The 18,273-nt window shown below is 45.1% G+C and overlaps 1 protein-coding gene across 5 annotated transcripts in view; it reads right to left on the reverse strand.

The window, feature by feature from the left end:
- Positions 1-13,026: 13,026 nt before the first annotated feature.
- Positions 13,027-18,273, reverse strand: part of LOC142802707 (uncharacterized) — a 112,235-nt gene continuing 106,988 nt past the window's right edge. For all 5 annotated transcript variants that reach the window (XM_075887698.1, XM_075887697.1, XM_075887696.1 and 2 more), the window contains one exon: positions 13,027-14,912. In XM_075887698.1, the coding sequence (XP_075743813.1) occupies positions 13,600-14,912 (1,313 nt within the window). In that variant the 3' untranslated portion in view covers positions 13,027-13,599. The remainder of the gene's footprint in view (positions 14,913-18,273) is intronic.

Raw genomic sequence — 18,273 nt, forward strand, 5'->3', positions numbered from 1 at the left:
TTCACAGCTGCACACCTAACACTACAAAGGCAAGAAGCGTGTCAAAATGGTATGATCAACGCCACGTGCACCATAAACTGACAACCCGAATTCCTTACATATTTGTAAGGACAACTGAAGGATCACTTATACATGCGTTGTGCTTTGCCTTTTTTTGTTTTTAAGGCTTAAAAATCTTCACGTTCAATGTATATCTTCCTTTGCCGATGACACTGATATATTGGGACGCAGATACTAGCGAAGATGTTAGTTTTGTGCCTGAAGGGTGTTCATACTGCCTATATACAGGTGTAACTAGACCTCGGCCCGTCTGATCTCAGTAGACAGGGCCGCATGACAAAAGAATTCCTTTCTAATCATTGAATGTTATTGGCGAAGGAAAAAAAACAAAAACAAATATTGAACGTGAAGCCTTCAAAACAAAAACAGGGCGAAGTGTCATGTGTGAGTGATCCCCCAGCTTTCCTCACAGATAAACTTGGCGTTGATACTTTGGTGTTTCATGGATATCGGCTGCTTCTTACCACCTTGAAACATTTGTTGGAAAAAAATGTACGGTTAATTGTGCAACTGTGGTTTAGATAGTTTTTCAAACATGCGCTCCTGGTTATTTTTGTGGCTTTTTTATAACATTCGGTTTTAAGTCCAGCACTTGACTTGCCTGGTTCCTACGCTGCATTCGTGTTTTTTGTTGGTTTCTTCGTACGTAGATCAGTAAATATCATCCCTATTATCGTCATGTGGGCATAGCACCCACCCTTCCTCATTCTCCCATATTTCACCATCGTGAACGCATAGAAAAGGTCTTCATCAAAGCGTGACATGAACGAGAGATGTGTTCCGATTACAAGTCGGCAAACTCGCTGATGAGTCTATCAGAGGAATTGAAAGACTCTGATTGAGGCGTGAGTCAGAGTCTGAATGAGTCCGGTTAGGTTATACTTAAGCCACAGCATTGATTTTCCAAATTGTTAATCTGTCTAACTCCCCCTATCCCTGGAACTCGTTTCATTGAAGGTCCTTGAGAAAAACCACTTGCTCGTATCTTCGAATAAAAATGATCACCTTAACTTAAAAGCACGAAATGAAATTGCGACATAAAATGCACCACTGAGTTATCAACATTAAAATCCTAACATGAATAAGGAGCTAATATATACTGCCTACTTCCAAGGAGCACATCTATTTGTAAATTTGTTTGCAGAGTCACGGAGCTAATGCTGTTTGCGCCGGCATGATTTCACAATTTCAAGTTGGAATTTCCAACAAGTTGTTAGCAGTTTCTCTTAAAAAACCGTAATTTTTGGTGATGTTATAGTGATTTTTCGCATCACACTGGCTGCAACTTTAATGCTAATAGGTAATGCGATTATAGACTACACCATTTGCATACTCTGACAAAGTAGAATGAGCAAAATATGCCCAGCATGGTGCAAAACTCGTATGATCTTTTCCAAGACGAGAGAAAAACGCATATCGCACTACGATAATAACGAGAGGAAAATCTGAATAATTATTCAGATTTTCCTCAATTATTGTGAACTCAATTATTGTGTACCTAGTGTAATTCACAATTGTTCAAAATTAATGAACATGGCTTTAAGAGGGCATGGAAGTGGATTGCGCAGCATGTTCTGGCACATGTGACTCTCCCGGCAGTATTACATCGTGATTTACATTGAGTCTGATCTACAATTGTGTACCAAATGAACGAAGAATGAGCACTGTATTCCACCTTCATAAATCATGCGGCTTCCAAGGCGACAGCGCAGCACGATTTGCGAGCATCGACCACCCCTATGCTCTCTCCTGTATTGAACTGCTTGTCCTCAGACGCCGCTTCTGTTTTTGCATGAATAAATGCGGCGATTGGAAAATTATGGAGCGCAAAAGAAAATATTCACAAGAACAAGAGCAATGGGACGGGCGCTTGTGATTGCCCTTTCGATGTATTGTTTTGCGCTAAACAAGTTTACATCTAGACGAACTTACAGTTTTGTAAATGTAGTGACAACGCATGCTATCAGCTCTTATAGCATTTCCTGCCATGTGATACGTTGAAAGCTTTCGAGTGCATTCCAAGGAGGAAGTGGGCAGGAATCAACACACCGCTCCTGCTGTGTGCGACGCTTAGTCACTGGCAAAAACAAATTATTTCAAGCTGTAATGCAGTCAAAGATGTTTGTGACTCCTGAGAACTTGAGGATCTTCTAAACGCTTTGCCAGCACGCCTGTAGTTTAGGACTCCGTATCGACATGGCATAGAAGTGCCCTTTTTTATATTTTTTCTTAATCAAACTTTTTCTATTCATAGTCAGTTTTGACACAGGGAAGCAATTAATTTCGGCGGTTGCTCGCCCGTCATTGGGTTCGCCCAGTCTCTTCTGCGAAAAACTTGACGACACGGGTTTTATCCCAGGCTCAAGTTTGCCATACCTGAGCTTTTGCGTTCTTTGTACGCCCCATGGAATGCAGACAGGCTACAAAACGCAGGGACGAGCTCTACTCTCCGGGTTTAGGACATGCAGCACTAATATCTGTTATATTTCAAATGTGAGCATTCGGCAGAAGTCTGCTTGGTTGGCGGAACAGAAAATAAAAAAAACAGAAAACTTCAGCCAATAATTATATTACGAAACCCAATGTTTTGAAGCCTGATCGTCTTTCTCCTTCGGGGTGAGAAAGCCCGGGATGTTTGCCACGACTCGCTGCAAGCCCTGGAAGTAGAGGGAGGGCAGTGTTTCCAGTGGTGCAGTTGTTGTCTCCCACTGTTCCAGGACTGTTCCAGGACTCAAAGGCGAGCCGCTGGCAAAGATTTCTTTCTGTTTAGAAGATCACCGTGCTGTAGGGACAGGTATGGTGGCCAACCCGCTTACAATGTTTTGCCTCTACCCCTGTTCATTTGACCGAAGTCATTCCTGTGCTGCCACATGTTTTCATGGAAGTTCTTGGTTTAGCCGGCGCACACGATCCTGCACACGGCACCTTGCGCTATTCCCGCAGATGCAAGGTTTTAGAACCAGCGGATGAAACTTCCGATGATGGTGGGAGGCTTGGGCAACATCGACTTCTGCCTTTTTAACTTCTCTGGCGCCCACGATGTAGGAGATCGACACCAGCCGTTGTTGCGGTGCGGTTGTTGTCACAATTTCCCCTTCTTTTCTTTTGCAGAGGACTATGCGAATAAACGCCTTTGTAAACCATTGGTGCCGAGGTCACGGATTATTTTCTGCCTTCGCCGCTGTGGTGACGAGTGGTGATTGGATGATTGGCTGTTTCGATGGGAGTTTTCACAATTGTTCAGATTTCTGTATTCTTACCCGAGAAAGTTGATTTTGAACGTTTTTGCTCATGGGAATGGCCGTACATATGTACGTATAGGGTTGCTTTTCAGAGAAAGCTTGCAGTAACTGATCTGGGAGGCTGGTGGGATTAGCTAAAAGTCGCCTAACCCACAAAGCTCGGGGGGGGGGGGGGGGGGGGGGGGCTTGAGAAGGCATGCAGATAGCACAGCATTATGTAAAGAGAGGATATTTTGCGCAATGGAGCGTTGCTAAAGCCTCTTCATCAGCCATTTTTTTAAGACCATCCCCACTTCCAGTCATACATTACGTCCTATCCCCCGTCCCGCCGTCCCCAACACACGGTGATAAGAGATAACACTGGTGCACGCCATAAACGGCCCCTTTTTTTTTTGGACTCTATGAGCAAAGGAGCAGTTACGCAAAAAATGACACTTTTTTTGCAACCGATGGCAGGAAAGCTCGTTTGATCGAGCGCGCGATGTTAGTTGTTGAAGTCTTGGTTCCACAGAGCACCGAGTGAGGCGGGACTCAGAGGGGTTTTCGCATGGAGGAATGGAATCCTGGGTTTTCGTGCAAAGCTAACTGGCTAGGTGGGCGCACAAAACCGCGTGCACGCTGTCATGCACCACGTCGACAAGTCTCTTCGAGGAGGTTTCGTGAACGCTACTGTGATCTCTTTTCCAGCGTTGTAAATATGCGTAACCGCTTCAAAAAACGCCGCTGAAGCTCCAACACTGGCCTTTGTATTCCCGTACAAGTCTGCCCCTCTTTCCGTTGAAATGGTTCTCCAGGAGCAGCCAACAGAAAATTCGTGACACGGGGGGTGGTTGTTTGTTTACCGGAATGACGAAGGCATATACAGTATGCCGATGGGCGACACGCAATTCAAAATTCATTTTGAATACGTTCTAGGTGACAATATTTCTTTACATTTCATAGATGATGTGTGTATCTACACAAATCTATTTGACGGGTTATCTCGCTTTCAATATTTTGTTTCAGTACTCCTTTTAAGGAAAAGAAAGGGAGAGGGAGTATGGCCTGGTATGATTATAAAGAGCGGTCTCACAAACAAACCAGATTCAAGAACTGCTCTCCATCCCCACCACCCACCCACACCTCCTTGCGTCTTTCAAGAATGTAGTCTTTGAAGTAGGAAACAAAAAAAAAGCGCATGTCCTATACTCATTTCGCTTCTTTTTTATTCGTTGAAGCACTTGCATCATAAGTCGCTGTTTCCTCATGGGAGGCGAATTAGCGCCTTTTTCGGGCATTTCTTGAATCACTATATGCTATTGTGACCTACATAAATCGCCCACCTGTCTGTGGGCGATTTATGTAGCCTCAAGGCCGGAAGGCATTACAGATGCAAGTGGCACATTTGATAATAAATAAAAGAACAACTGTTACTTGGAAGTAAAAATAATGCAAAGGGTAAGTTAATAAGGAATAATACCTAGCAGATATAACAGCATCACTGTGAAAGTAAAAAGAAACGAAATTTCTTGCGATAAAGTGCTCGCTACGTGAACAAACGGAGTGCCCTGAAAGAACTTATATTCAATATGTATGCCAACAAACAAATAATTTTATTATTTGTTTATAAATAAACAAATAATAAAATATTATTATTACTATTATTCCCACGTGCATCTTGTGATATGTTTACCTCCTATAGCAAAATTTATACAATCACGTACACTTAACGAGCTATGTTGATTGGACATCCAGCAAGTGCTGGCAAACGTGCAATTTAAGTGATATCAAATACCAATCAGCGTAAAAGGTATGCAGGACATACTCCTTTCACAACTGGCAGAAGCAGGGTGGCATGTGGCTCGCAAGGCAGTTTTAAGAGCACCTTCATACATTTAGCCGAGTGAAGTACTAATATAAATGCACTGTAACAAATCCAAACTGTCCACTTTGTTATGGCTCATAGATTAAACATAACCGTTTTGTATCATCTAGCCCCAGGTTTATTTTATTTGGCAGAAGTTGCAGAATGTCTTGAGGATCAATGAATTATTTTTCTTAGAACGCTTTTCATAAAGAAATGATCAGCAGTGCACACTAATCATCATCTATTGTTCTTTTACCTTCAGTTAAGCACACATGTTAAGAAAAAAAACATCAAGTAGCAAACCGGCCATGTTTTTTTTCTTTGCCATGTATTTCTACATATTGCAAAGAACGACAGTCGACGCTTTGCTCAATAAGTGCAGAACTTAGCATAAAATCTCAGCAAGCAATATCCGAATTTTTTATTTCATTTTGTGAGCTCGAAAAAAAAAAGTTCGTAGTAAAAGAAGTCGAGCCCGAGTTCTTAGTAAAACATTCAATCTGATAATTGCTGAAAGACTAATGGAGTCCTTTGTTTGATCTTCGGCGAATCAACACGAGCATTGGCCTGTCATTGGCATACCTGTTTTTCTACAAGATGGTCTAGAACGGGAACATTTTCCAGTGCCTTATGGCACACTTTATTCAAGGTATCATGCATCTCTCTGCATTTGGGCGAGCACTGGGATGTGTAGTACCAATGTTAATCGTTTGGTTGATTTCAATGAAAGACTACAAACATTTTTTTTCTTTATCACTTGTCGAGGTATGACATTTGCCATGCACTAAAGAAACGAGTACTTGCCCATGCACAACGGTTTACTGAAACACTGGCCTTTCTGTGGTGATGCTCTTGTTTTACAAAACAAGTTGAACAGATAATTTTTGGAAAGCATTGCAAAAAGAAATAAACTGATGGCAGTGAGACAGAGAATGATCAGTATTGTAAATCAGTGGGTTGATGTTTCATTAGTGGCTGCATAGTTTCATGACGAACATCAACATCACGTACAGGTGCAGAAATCAGCAGGAAAACCTATGCACACCAACATTTGTTGGTTCTACGGTTCTCATATTCCAGCATGCATTTGTAATACTCAACTACGATCAAGCCAACCAGTGTTCTGCTGTCGAATAATGCACCAGCCATTAAATTCCCCATTTTCTAAAGAGCAACTGCATGTAGTAACAATAAAGATTTTCAGGTTCGTTGTGGATCATTTCTTGACCCCCAACTGCACACGGACGGTGGCGAAAAAGAGATGCAGGAGCATTAGCTATTTATTTGGAGCGGAACCCAACTGTCCATCCCTGATTCAGTGATGGAAGCAGCATTTTGCTTTTTGCAGCAGATTCTGGGGAATAAAAAAGTAGTGGTTCAGTGCCTTCGGAGCAGAAAGAAATGCTAGTTTAGGGTGGCTTTTGGTGTTTTCGAAGCAGATACATGTTCCTAACAACTCCTGAAGACTGAAGCATCATTTAAGTATTTCATAAATATTTATATTTATTATCAAATATACAGCGCACTAGTATACAGTAAGTTAGAGGGAGGGGGGTTCGGACTTTCCTTTTGTTCAGATTGGGGAGGACTTCAATTGCAAGTGTCCTCCTTGAGATTTACCGTAGATTTAGCACATGCTATAATTGAGTTAAAAGTTACAAAAAAGTGCAATGAACTTTTTAAACGACTGCCTTTCACTGCGTACCTGTGTTAACTGTTCCTCAGCTATGTGAAATATGGAAATCGCGAAACAGGTTAAAAAACAGTGAACAGAACAATGCAATTGCTCGAGCTTGGACCCCATGCTCGTTATTAAAGACGATAGTTTTTCTTGGGGACTTTTGATACAAAAATTTTGGTCTGTCCGTCCATCTGTCTGTCTGTAAATCTGTTCGTTTGTCCGCTCTTAACAGTACCCTAAACGGCACAAAATTGGCCAAACGATACTCCAAACAGCCGACCCCATCCGCAGCGCCCACCAATATTGCTCAAGATTCAGCGTTCATACTTGTCTGATTGTCAATTAAAAATCAATCTGCTAGCACATGCAAGGCACGCAAATTGGCGTCGTTGCTATGCACGATCTGCATCCCACAGGAACGCTCCCTAGTATGATGCCAGATGCAGAGTTGAAGCTAGCACCGATTGCGTACAGCAAGGACACAATCGGTGTTCCAATTGCGTGCACTGGCAAGTACAGTGGGGTTCCGTGTACCTCGATAGGCAAAGCGTCGATGCAAGCCTTGTCTACTTACGCCGACGACGGCTAGTTCCGCATTGTTATTTTTTGGGCAACATTTTTGCGACCCTTTCATTTCTTATGTAAATGAAGATACAACCGCTATTAAAAAAAAATGGCCACCATGGCCTGATGACTTGTGGTTTTTCTGGATTTACACCACCGAGTAGCATACTCAGATGAGCGTGTACACAGCTGCTTTGTGTATTGTTTAGGCCCACTGGATAGTCACATGGTTCAAATTCATTGCTTTTAGTTTCCCAACACCATTTGGGAGCAGGTTTGAAGCAAGTACTAGCGAATAATGCACTTTGGAGCGACATTTTTCTTGTGGAGAAGTTTGGAGCAATTGGAGCAGCACTTCCATCACTGCTAATTTGTGGACGTCACATTCGACCATGCGTCCTGGCATTCACTCGTACAGCGGTTTGATGCTGCAAAAAGGTAAGAGTAACTACTGCCTATAAACAAGCTAATTAAAGACTGAAAACGAGTGAAAGCTACTGTATATCGTGAGATAGTGTGCATAAATGCTAATTGCAGATATAAACAATCCTCAAAATGCTAAAAAAGCGCTGCTGGCTTAGCATGCAGCTCGCGGCAGTTAGAGTACATGAAATGCAAATGCTAGAGTAGGCCCGCCAAAATACCCATGTAAAGTTAACGTGCGAAAGCGCATTGTCTTCAAACAGGCTGATGTCACACTCACACACGTGTACCTCGCAACAGAAATAGGCGAAATCGCCCACAGCGAACACATGTGCGAGAAACATACACAGGTTTCGAGACCTCAAGATAGCCTCGACGTGCAGGTGTCTGCGAATTCTCAATGAGTGAAACACCCATGCTTTATGGGGAAGCACTGAAACGACGCACAAACACAAGTTAATTGTTCTTGCGGAACAGTGCACGACAAACCGAAGTCCGAGGCCGAAAGCGCTTACCGTGGTTGTCTCGCATTCATAAATCCGTACAAACTATTCCCTGACCAAATACACATGCAAAAAATTGCATTTGAAAAAAAAAGTTACTGCTTTTCCCGACGTTTCGCAAACTACTTGGTAACCCCCCCCCCCCCCCCTAAAAAAAAAACCTCACCTTCATGTGGTGGCGCTGTGGTGCAATAGGTAATGGGGAGCCTATAGATGACGGTCATGTAGGCTCCCTAATAGGTAAGATATCTGGTTCGTGTGCATGTGGTCACAAGTTCGATTCCAGAGCTGCGGGTGCTTTGCATGTTAATTTCGCAGGTGTAGATTGACGTAATACTGTCCAATTACCTGTAGCCATAAGATTCGCCGCGATATCAGCAAGAAAATGCACACGAAAATTTAAAAGAAACTTTTTTCGCATCAGGGCCAGGCCACTTATTGAAGTGTTACCTGTAACCACAGGCCGTACTTAGCCCCAGAAAATTTGACCTAGAATCCCGCATATTCTGAAGGCCATTAGGAATAGGGCCGCTTCCTGTAGGACACTGCTATAGGGAGCCGTGTAACGAACTGACTAGGAGCAACCATAATTTATTACATTTCCTGCCAGCTGACGTGTATTCTAGCCAGGATTTGACCAAGAGAGTAGAATAATAATTTTTCACCACGATGTCAATGCTCTATAACACCAATATCTCACATAATATGCTGTCTTTTTGGTGCTTTTGGTATAGTGTCTTCAAATAAGTGTTATGAGTGCTTATACACCAGTAAGGTCTTTTTTCTTGAAAGAGATAACAATCCAAGATATACTTATAAAAAACTGCCTTGGAAGATTTGGGGGGGGGGGGGGGGGGTTCAGAGCCTTCCCTTACGTATTTCGTGCCTCTAATCAATAAATATTGAAATTGTGTATGAATGAAACTGTTTTCGTATGCAAGTAAGTAGAGGTCAGCATAAACGTGAATCTTGATAAGGCTGAGATTAGTATTGAAAATGAGTATATATGACTATAGGTCAACAAAGAGAAGTGGAACTCCATCAGTGTCACTGCAGAAATACATCTTGCTCTTCGGACTCGCTTACACTCCAAGTACCTAAAATTTCACTGCAGGGGCGCTTGCGCAAGTAGGCGTTTGGTGTGTAGACACACCATGAACCCGAGCTAACGGGGGAGTTTCGACTCCCTCCCACGCCTAGCCGTGCGTGGCTTTGCCATGTCCGAGGAAAAGGGGATCCTGGGGGTTGAGCCGACGCTGGGTGATTGGACAGTTAAGGCCCCCCGGCAGAGGCAACACACCCCTTTGGCCCCGGCTTCACGTAGACGGCACCCCTGAGCTGACCCACCCAGGGGAATCGGCAGTCGCCTTTTCCTATCTCTCTCTCTCTACATCTTCGTCTTTATCTCTTAATATTTATCTGTCCTGTCTTCTACTCTTTTCCGTTTACTTCCAAACTTCCTGGCGGCTAGGGTTAACCCTGTGCAAATAGCCTACCTTGGTCTAGGCACATTGGGTTATAGTGGCGTTGTACGGCTGGCGTCTGCAGGTTTCAGCATTTGTAACCTTGTAGCGTCCCCTCATTGGGCTCCGTCGTGGGTGGCCGCCAACGCTGCTGAACAACAATAAGGAAGACATGCATGGAGCATTCCCACTACTGTCTGATCGTACCGGCTTAAAGCCGGTACGCACCGATGATCTCACCAGAGAAGGATTGGTCACCCTGGTGCAGTATTTGGCCATCCCCTCCCGCAGGCATTCGTCAATTAACTCACGGCCCTCAGTCCCCACCAGCTGCGGAGCAACTGACCACGGCGGCGGTCAGATCTGCAAAGCAGCAGATGGTGCTAGGAATCTCTGGATACGGACAGGCCACCATTGGAACTTGAACTTAGCAACGTTTAACGTTAGAACGTTACCTAGTGAGGGAAGTCTAGCTGTATTATTCGAGGAGCTAGAAGGCATTAAATGGGATATAATAGGACTGAGTGAGGCTAGGAGGACAGATGAGGCCTATACTGTGCTACAGAATGGGCACGTCATTTGCTATCGGGGCTTGGCAGACAGAAGAGAACTGGGAGTAGGGTTCCTAATTCACAGAAACATAGCTGGCAACATAGAGGATTACTATAGCATTAATGAAAGGGTGGTAGGCATTGTAATTAAACTGAATAAAAGATACAAAATGAAGGTAGTACAGGCTTACGCGCCTACATCCAGCCATGATGACGCTTCAGTTGAAAGCTTCTATGAAGACGTGGAATCGGCAATGAGTAAGGTGAAAACACAGTATACTATAGTAATGGGCGACTTTAATGCAAAGGTAGGGAAGAAGCAGGCTGGAGACCAGGCAGTAGGAGATTATGGCTTCGGTACTAGAAACGCCAGAGGAGAGCTACTAGTAGAATTCGCAGAACGCAATAATTTACGGATTTTGAATACCTTCTACCGAAAACGAGGAAACCGCAAGTGGACATGGAGGAGCCCTATTGGCGAAAATAAGAACGAAATAGACTTTATAATGACTGCACACCCAGGAGTCGTGCAGGATGTGGAAGTGGTTGGCAAGGTAAGATGCAGTGACCATAGAATGGTACGGGCTCGAATCCGCCTAGACTTGAAGAAGGAACGACAGAAACTGATACGCAAGAAGCCAATCAATGAGCTAGCACTGAGAGGGAAAGTACAGGAATTCAGAGTGTCACTGCAGAACAGGTACTCTGCTCTTAGCGAGGAAACCAACCTTAGCTTAGATACAATGAATGAAAATCTGACGAGTATCATCACGGAGTGTGCAGTGGAAGTTGGAGGCAGGGTAGCTAGACAGGACACCGGCAAGCTTTCCCAGGAAACGAAGAACCTAATTAAGAAGCGTCAAATCATGAAAGTGTCAAGTACAACAGACAAAATAGAACTGGCAGAGCTTTCGAAGCTGATTAATAGACGTAAAGTATGCGATGTAAGAAGGTATAACATGGAGAGTATTGAGCACGCTCTGAAAAACGGAGGAAGCGTCAAAGCAGTGAAGAGGAAACTTGGGATAGGCAAAAGGCAGATGTATGCCTTAAGGGACAAGGAAGGCAAATTAACTACCAATATGGATAGGATAGTTAAAATAGCGGAGGAGTTTTACAAAGGTCTGTAGAGTAGCCGAGACAACCACGACCTTAATACTATAAGAACTAGCAGTAACCCAGACGACACCCCACCGGTAATGATAGAAGAAGTCAGAAAAGCTTTGGAGAGCATGCACAGAGGCAAAGCTGCTGGTGAGGATCAAGTAACATCAGATCTGCAGAAAGATGGAGGACAGATTGTGTTAGAAAAACTAGCCACTCTATTTACGAGGTGTCTCCTGACGGGAAAAGTACCAGAGTCTTGGAAGAACGCTAACATCACCTTAATACATAAGAAAGGAGATGACAAGGACTTGAAGAATTACAGGCCGATCAGCTTGCTCTCTGTAGTATACAAGCTATTTACAAAGGTAATTGCTAGCAGAGTAAAGAAAACATTAGAATTCAATCAACCAAAGGAACAAGCAGGATTTAGAACAGGCTACTCAACAATTGACCACATTCATACTATCAATCAGGTAATAGAGAAATGCTCAGAGTATAACCAACCACTATACATAGCCTTCATAGATTACGAGAAGGCGTTTGATTCAGTAGAAATATCAGCCGTCATGCAGACACTGCGGAATCAGGGCGTAGAGGAAATATATATAAACATTCTGGAAGAAATCTACAGGGGATCAACTGCTACCATAGTGCTTCATAAAAAAAGCAACAGAATACCAATAAAGAAGGGTGTAAGGCAGGGGGACACAATCTCCCCAATGCTATTCACTGCGTGCTTACAGGACGTTTTCAGAAGCCTAGAATGGGAACAGTTAGGGATAAGAGTTATAGAAGAGTACCTCAGTAACCTGCGCTTCGCCGATAACATTGCATTGCTGAGTAACTCAGGGGACGAATTGAAACTCATGATTACGGAGTTAGACAAGGAGAGCAGAAAGGTGGGTCTTAAAATTAATCTGCAGAAAACGAAAGTAATGTACAACAACCTCGGAAAGGAGCAGCGCTTTGCGATAGGTAATAGTGCACTTGAAGTTGTAAAAAACTATGTCTACTTAGGGCAGGTAATAACCGCAGAGCCTAACCACGAGATTGAAGTAACCAGAAGAATAAGAATGAGGTGGAGCACGTTCGGCAGGCACTCTCAAATTACGACAAGTAGATTGCCACTGTCCCTCAAGAGGAAAGTATATAACAGCTGTATCTTGCCGGTACTTAGCTACGGAGCAGAAACCTGGAGACTCACAAAGAGGGTTCAACTTAAATTGAGGACGACGCAGCGAGCAATGGAAAGAAAAATGGTAGGTGTAACCTTAAGAGACAAGAAGAGAGCAGAATGGATTAGGGGACAAACGGGAGCTAAGGATATCATAGCTGCAATAAAGAAGAGGAAATGGACATGGGCCGGGCATGTAGCACGTAGACAGGATAACCGCTGGTCATTAAGGGTCACCAACTGGATTCCCAGAGAAGGGAAGCGAGGTAGGGGGAGACAGAAGGTTAGGTGGGCAGATGAGATTAAGAAGTTTGCGGGTATAAATTGGCAACAGCAAGCACAGGACCGGGTTAACTGGCGGAACATGGGAGAGGCCTTTGTCCTGCAGTGGACGTAGACAGGCTGATGATGATGATGATGATGACCTAAAATTTTCTTGAGCTAAAGTCATTCTGACTCACATTGACAAAATTTTTTTGAACCAGACTCACTCGGAGTCAAACTCGCAAAAATATTACTCGCGCAGATTCACTGAGACTCGCCGCTTGATCTGAGTCTGTGAGTCGACTCAAGAGTGGTTTCGTTGACCTATGGTGAGTATGCATGTGTTCGATCAGGTGACCTTCTATGGAAAAGGGGTGAGTAGCAGTGAATATAGAAAAAGGGCCCCTCTGCTTCATTGGTGCGCGTGTGCCCAATGAGGTGGCCTTTTATTGAAAAGAATATATTGCTGTGGACACACGAGGGACCCTTTCCTCCACGAGTGTACATGTCCCTAATGAGTTCGCATTTCACTGAACATGATGCATTGCAGTGAACACAGGGAAATGGATTCACTCCTCTGTACAGGCAGATGTGTCTCATGAGGATCTCTTCCAAAAAGTATTTATTACAGTAGAAACAGGAACAGGACCACTATCAAATATGCATGCAGATGTCTTTCGAGGAGGCTTTCTACACAAAGAATGCAAGAATATGGATGCTCTCACGTGTGCTTTCGCATGTGTCTTGTGAGGGTCTTTTTGTCTATAAAAGATGCATTGCAATGGACACAGGAAAATGGACGCTCTCCTGTGTGCTTTCGCATGTGTCTTGTGAGGTCCTGTTTTTCTGCAAAAGATGCATTGCAGTGGACACAGGAAAATGGACGCTCTCCTGTGTGCTTTCGCATGTGTCTTGTAAGGGTCTTTTTTTCTGCAAAAGATGCATTGCAATGGACACAGGAAAATGGACGCTCTCCTGTGTGCTTTCGCACGTGTACTGTGAGGTTCTTTTTTTCTGCAAAAGATGCATTGCAGTGGACACAGGAAAATGGACGCTCTCCTGTGTGCTTTCGCACGTGTCTTACAAGATGGCTTTTCTGCAGAAAGGACGCATTGCAGTGGACACAGGAAAATGGACGCTCTCCTGTGTACTTGAGGATGTGTCTTGTGAGGTCCTTTTTTTCTGCAAAAGATGCATTGCAGTGTACACAGGAAAATGGATGCTCTCCTGTATGCTTTCGCACGTGTCTTACAAGATGGCTTTTCTGCAGAAAGGACGCATTGCAGTGGACACAGGAAAATGGTCGCTCTCCAGTGTGCTTGAGGATGTGCTTCGAAAGGGAAGTTCTGTACATAAAAGCAGCATTGCAGTGGATACAGGAAAATGGACGCTCTCCAGTGTGCTTGCGGATGTGCCTCATGAGGGAGTTTTTCAGTACAAAAGAAGCATTGCAGTGGACACAGGAAAATGGACGCTCTCCTGTGTGCGTGCGGATGTGTCTCCTGAGGGTGCTTTTATGTACATAAGAAGCATTGCAATGAACACAGGAAAATGGACGCTCACCTGTGTGAGTGCGCATGTGGTCAGTGAGGAGGCCTTTCAGCGAAAAAGAAGCATTGCAGTGGGCACAGGAGAAGGGACATTCTCCTGTGTGTGTGCGAATGTGTCTAATGAGGGTACATTTTGTCACAAAAGATGCACTGCAGCTGACACAGGAAAATGGCCCCTCACTTGTGTGAATGCGCATGTGCTCATTGAGGTGGTTTTTTATCGAAAAAGATGCACTGCAGAGGGCGCAGGGGAAGGGCCGATCCACTGTGTGGGTGCACAAGTGAGCCCCAAGCTTGGACTTGTACATGAATGCAGCTGGACAAAAGCGGCACTGGAAGGGGGGCTCGCCCATGTGTTTCGGAAGGTGTCTGTTCATAGTTGATTTGTCCACGGTCACATAGGTGCACTGCTCGCAGAAATGAAGTCGGCTTCGTACAGATGCCAGTGAAGAAGACCGTTCCAAGGAGACACAGGTCAGGGAGCCTGAAAAGCCATTGAGAGCCCACAAAGCAATGCAAATTATGTGTGACACACTACATGGAACTGCACTACAGCAGCAGGCAATACACATGGGCAGCTGTGCATGCAAAATATATTGATGTCCACCTCATCTCACTAAGGCTGTTAGTGTGCCAATAGGGCACCATCACATCATGTATTACAATAATTCCCATCTGGCTGCAAATAAATTCTATGGTCAACACATGCGAACACAGTGCGCCAGAAACTAGAATACAATTTAGTTCTCATTCCATTGCTAAGTATATTGCAAACGTCGAATGTGTCTGAATGTGCACAAATCAAAACTAGTCCACTAAACTGCTTACTAAAGTTCTGTTTGCGGAGAAGTATTCACAAAACACTGCACAAAAATTACCACTTCCTATCACAACACATCAAGCATTATAAAAAAATATGAGTGAATTATATTTATGTGATGCAATGTGTAAAATTAAAAAGAAACAACACACATTTATGCACTATCGCAACAACTGTTTATATTGCCACTTGGCCGCTAGTTACGGCGAGCGCAAGCCATGGCTGCCCGCGAGAATGGAAGACGATGTTCTGGGGCAGCGCCTGCTCTGGCTAGTTGTCATTTATTGAAGCAGCCATCTTGCCAGTTTTCGGTGCATCTCCCTGCCGGCTCAGTTCTTTCAAGTTGAAGACGTTTTGTAGCACGTGAAGACTGGTGGAGCTGCTGGGTAACACCCAGCCAATGTTCCAAACGCCTCCAGGTAGCCCTTTACCTGCAGTGACAACACCTGTTCGCTGCTCAAGCCGAAGACTCCGAGGACTACTACCTTAGCGTGGACCTCTTCCCGAGATGACGTCTGTCACACCCTCAAACTCTATGGAAGGCGCTGCAGCCTCCAACGCACAGGAAAGCGCTGCAGCCATGCCTCATACGCTGTGAAAGCCACATGTGCCGAGAGTGTTCCACGGTTCTGTCTTGGAGGATGTCGAAGACTGGCTGGCCCAGTTCGAACGGGTCTCGGATTACAATGGTTGGACCGACTTCGACAAAATGAGGAACGTGTATTTCAGCTCGGAGGACGACGCTTGTACTTTGTACGAAAATCATAAGCCTTTTCCCTCGTGAAGCATTTTTCGTCGATACTTGCTGGCAAGTTGGACCAATCCCGATCGCCGTGAACGAGCCGAGCGAGCGATTCAGTCGCGCCTCCAAATGCCGAATGAAAGTGTCAGGATGTACGTCGAGGACAAGACGAGCCTCTTTCGTCGAGCCGACCCCGACATGGCAGAAGAAAAGAGGGTCCGTCATTTAATGCGAGGAGTGAAGAAGCAGCTGTTCACTGGCTTCGTTCGCTGTCCCCCAAAGACCGTGGTGGAATTTTGGACCGAAGCTACAACCATAGAACAAGTGCTGCAGCAGCGCTCTACTGTGTACGACCGGCAAGTGAGAGCCGCTTCGTCAATAGGTCCGATCGGAGGTGCCGCAAGCAACATCAACATCGACTCTCTCGGTGATCTCATTCAATCAGTGGTGCGTGATGAACTAAAAAAGATTCAGTGCCAGTCCTAACCTACTACAGGGTCTATATGCAGCCTTGTCAGAAACGAAGTACGACAGGCTCTCCAAGTGCCGCCTTTCAACTATGTCCCCCCTGTCCCGACGGAGCCACATCGTGCATCATACGCAGAAGCTGTCAGCCGATATACTCCTGCTTCACCGGGCTTCGTTAATCCTATGCCACAGGATGCACTTCCTTCGCTGCAGCCAATTCAGCATTTAAAAATCGACAGCCGCTTCCCAGAAAATCCGACGTATGGTGCACACCGGACAGATGACCACTGTGCTATCCCTGTGGTGAAGCTGTACATGTGTACCGGGAATGTCCCTATCGTCGCCTCGAACTACAGGGCTTTGCTGTCGACGCACCACGGCCGAGATTCGGCGAAAGACCGAGAGCTATTGAAGATTACTTCTCACAGCAGCGCATGCCACTGCGGCGGCAGTCGCGGTCCCCATCCCCAAGGCGATCTTCAAATTTTCGGAGCTTCCCAGGGGCGGTGCTGGTGCGCTCGCCAAGCCCTAGGCGGGAAAACTAACTACAGCGGCCTACGGGAGCGAGGCCTTTGACACTCGAAGCAAGCAAGGCCTCCCACCGACGCAAATTTTCTTAGAATATACATGTGGTAGTCGATGGTCACCACAACGTTAGTGCATTATTGGACATAGGTGCAGACTACTCGATCATAAGCAGGAAACTAGCAGCGCACATAAAGAAAGTTGTTACGCCTTGGTACAAAGCACAATTCGTACTGCTGGCGGGCACGTAGTCACCCCAATCGGCATGTGCACTATCAGAGTGAGCATTCGGGGACATATGTTTCTTGCAAGCTGCCTCGTACTTCGTGACTGTTCCCAAGACCTAATCCTGGGAGTCGACTTTTTGCGGGAGCACAGCGCTATTATCGATCTTGAAGAGCGTACCGTGACGTTTTCCACAGCTGAATCCTCCGACAAATATGACGACATCTGTGACAGCATGCGTCGCGTTTCTGCTGAAAGCATCCTATTGCCCCTGCGTTCAAGCGTCCTAGTTGATGTAGTGTCTGACAAGTTACCGGATGGTGAGGTTGTCGCCAAAGAAAACTTGACGCTTTTGTTAGCGCTGCACGCAGCCTCATCACGCTTCATGACGGACACTCTGCACTACTTGTGACTAATTTCAGTAACGAGTACCAGCACCTGTTTCGTGACACCGCCATCGCTTTCGCCTACCCCACCGCAGACGTTTCTGAATGCTTCGCATCTACATCAGCCGACAACGGGCTTCGACCGACACCAAGCGACGTGACTTCACTACTTGCAGAAGTTGATGTCAACTCGACCCTCTCGGAACAACAGTATACCGAGCTACGTGAACTGCTATATCAATTAAAAGTGCTTTACGCCCACCTCAAAGGTTCGTCAGACACCGATTGCCAAACACAGAATAATTACATATACTGACACCTCGCCCATAAAACAACACCCTTACCGCGTTTCGACAAAGGAACGTGATGTGATAAATGCTGAAGTCGAAGAGATGTTGCAAGATGGCGTTATGCAATCTTTGAAGAGTGCCTGGTCATCTCCAGTCGTGCTCGTGAAAAAAAAAGATGGATCACTGCGCTTCTGCGTGAACTACAGGAAACTCAACAGCGTGGCTAAAAAAGACATCTATCCGCTACCCCGCATCGACGATTCCCTGAACAGACTGCGGCGGGCCAAGTATGTTTCATCGATTGACTTGAAAAGTGGCTACTGGGAGATCGAATTTGATGAACGAAATCATGAAAAAACCGCCTTCGTTACACCGGATGGCCTATATGA

Source organism: Rhipicephalus microplus, chromosome 3, assembly GCF_043290135.1.
Source record: "Rhipicephalus microplus isolate Deutch F79 chromosome 3, USDA_Rmic, whole genome shotgun sequence".
Classification (NCBI taxonomy): Eukaryota; Metazoa; Arthropoda; class Arachnida; order Ixodida; family Ixodidae; genus Rhipicephalus; species Rhipicephalus microplus.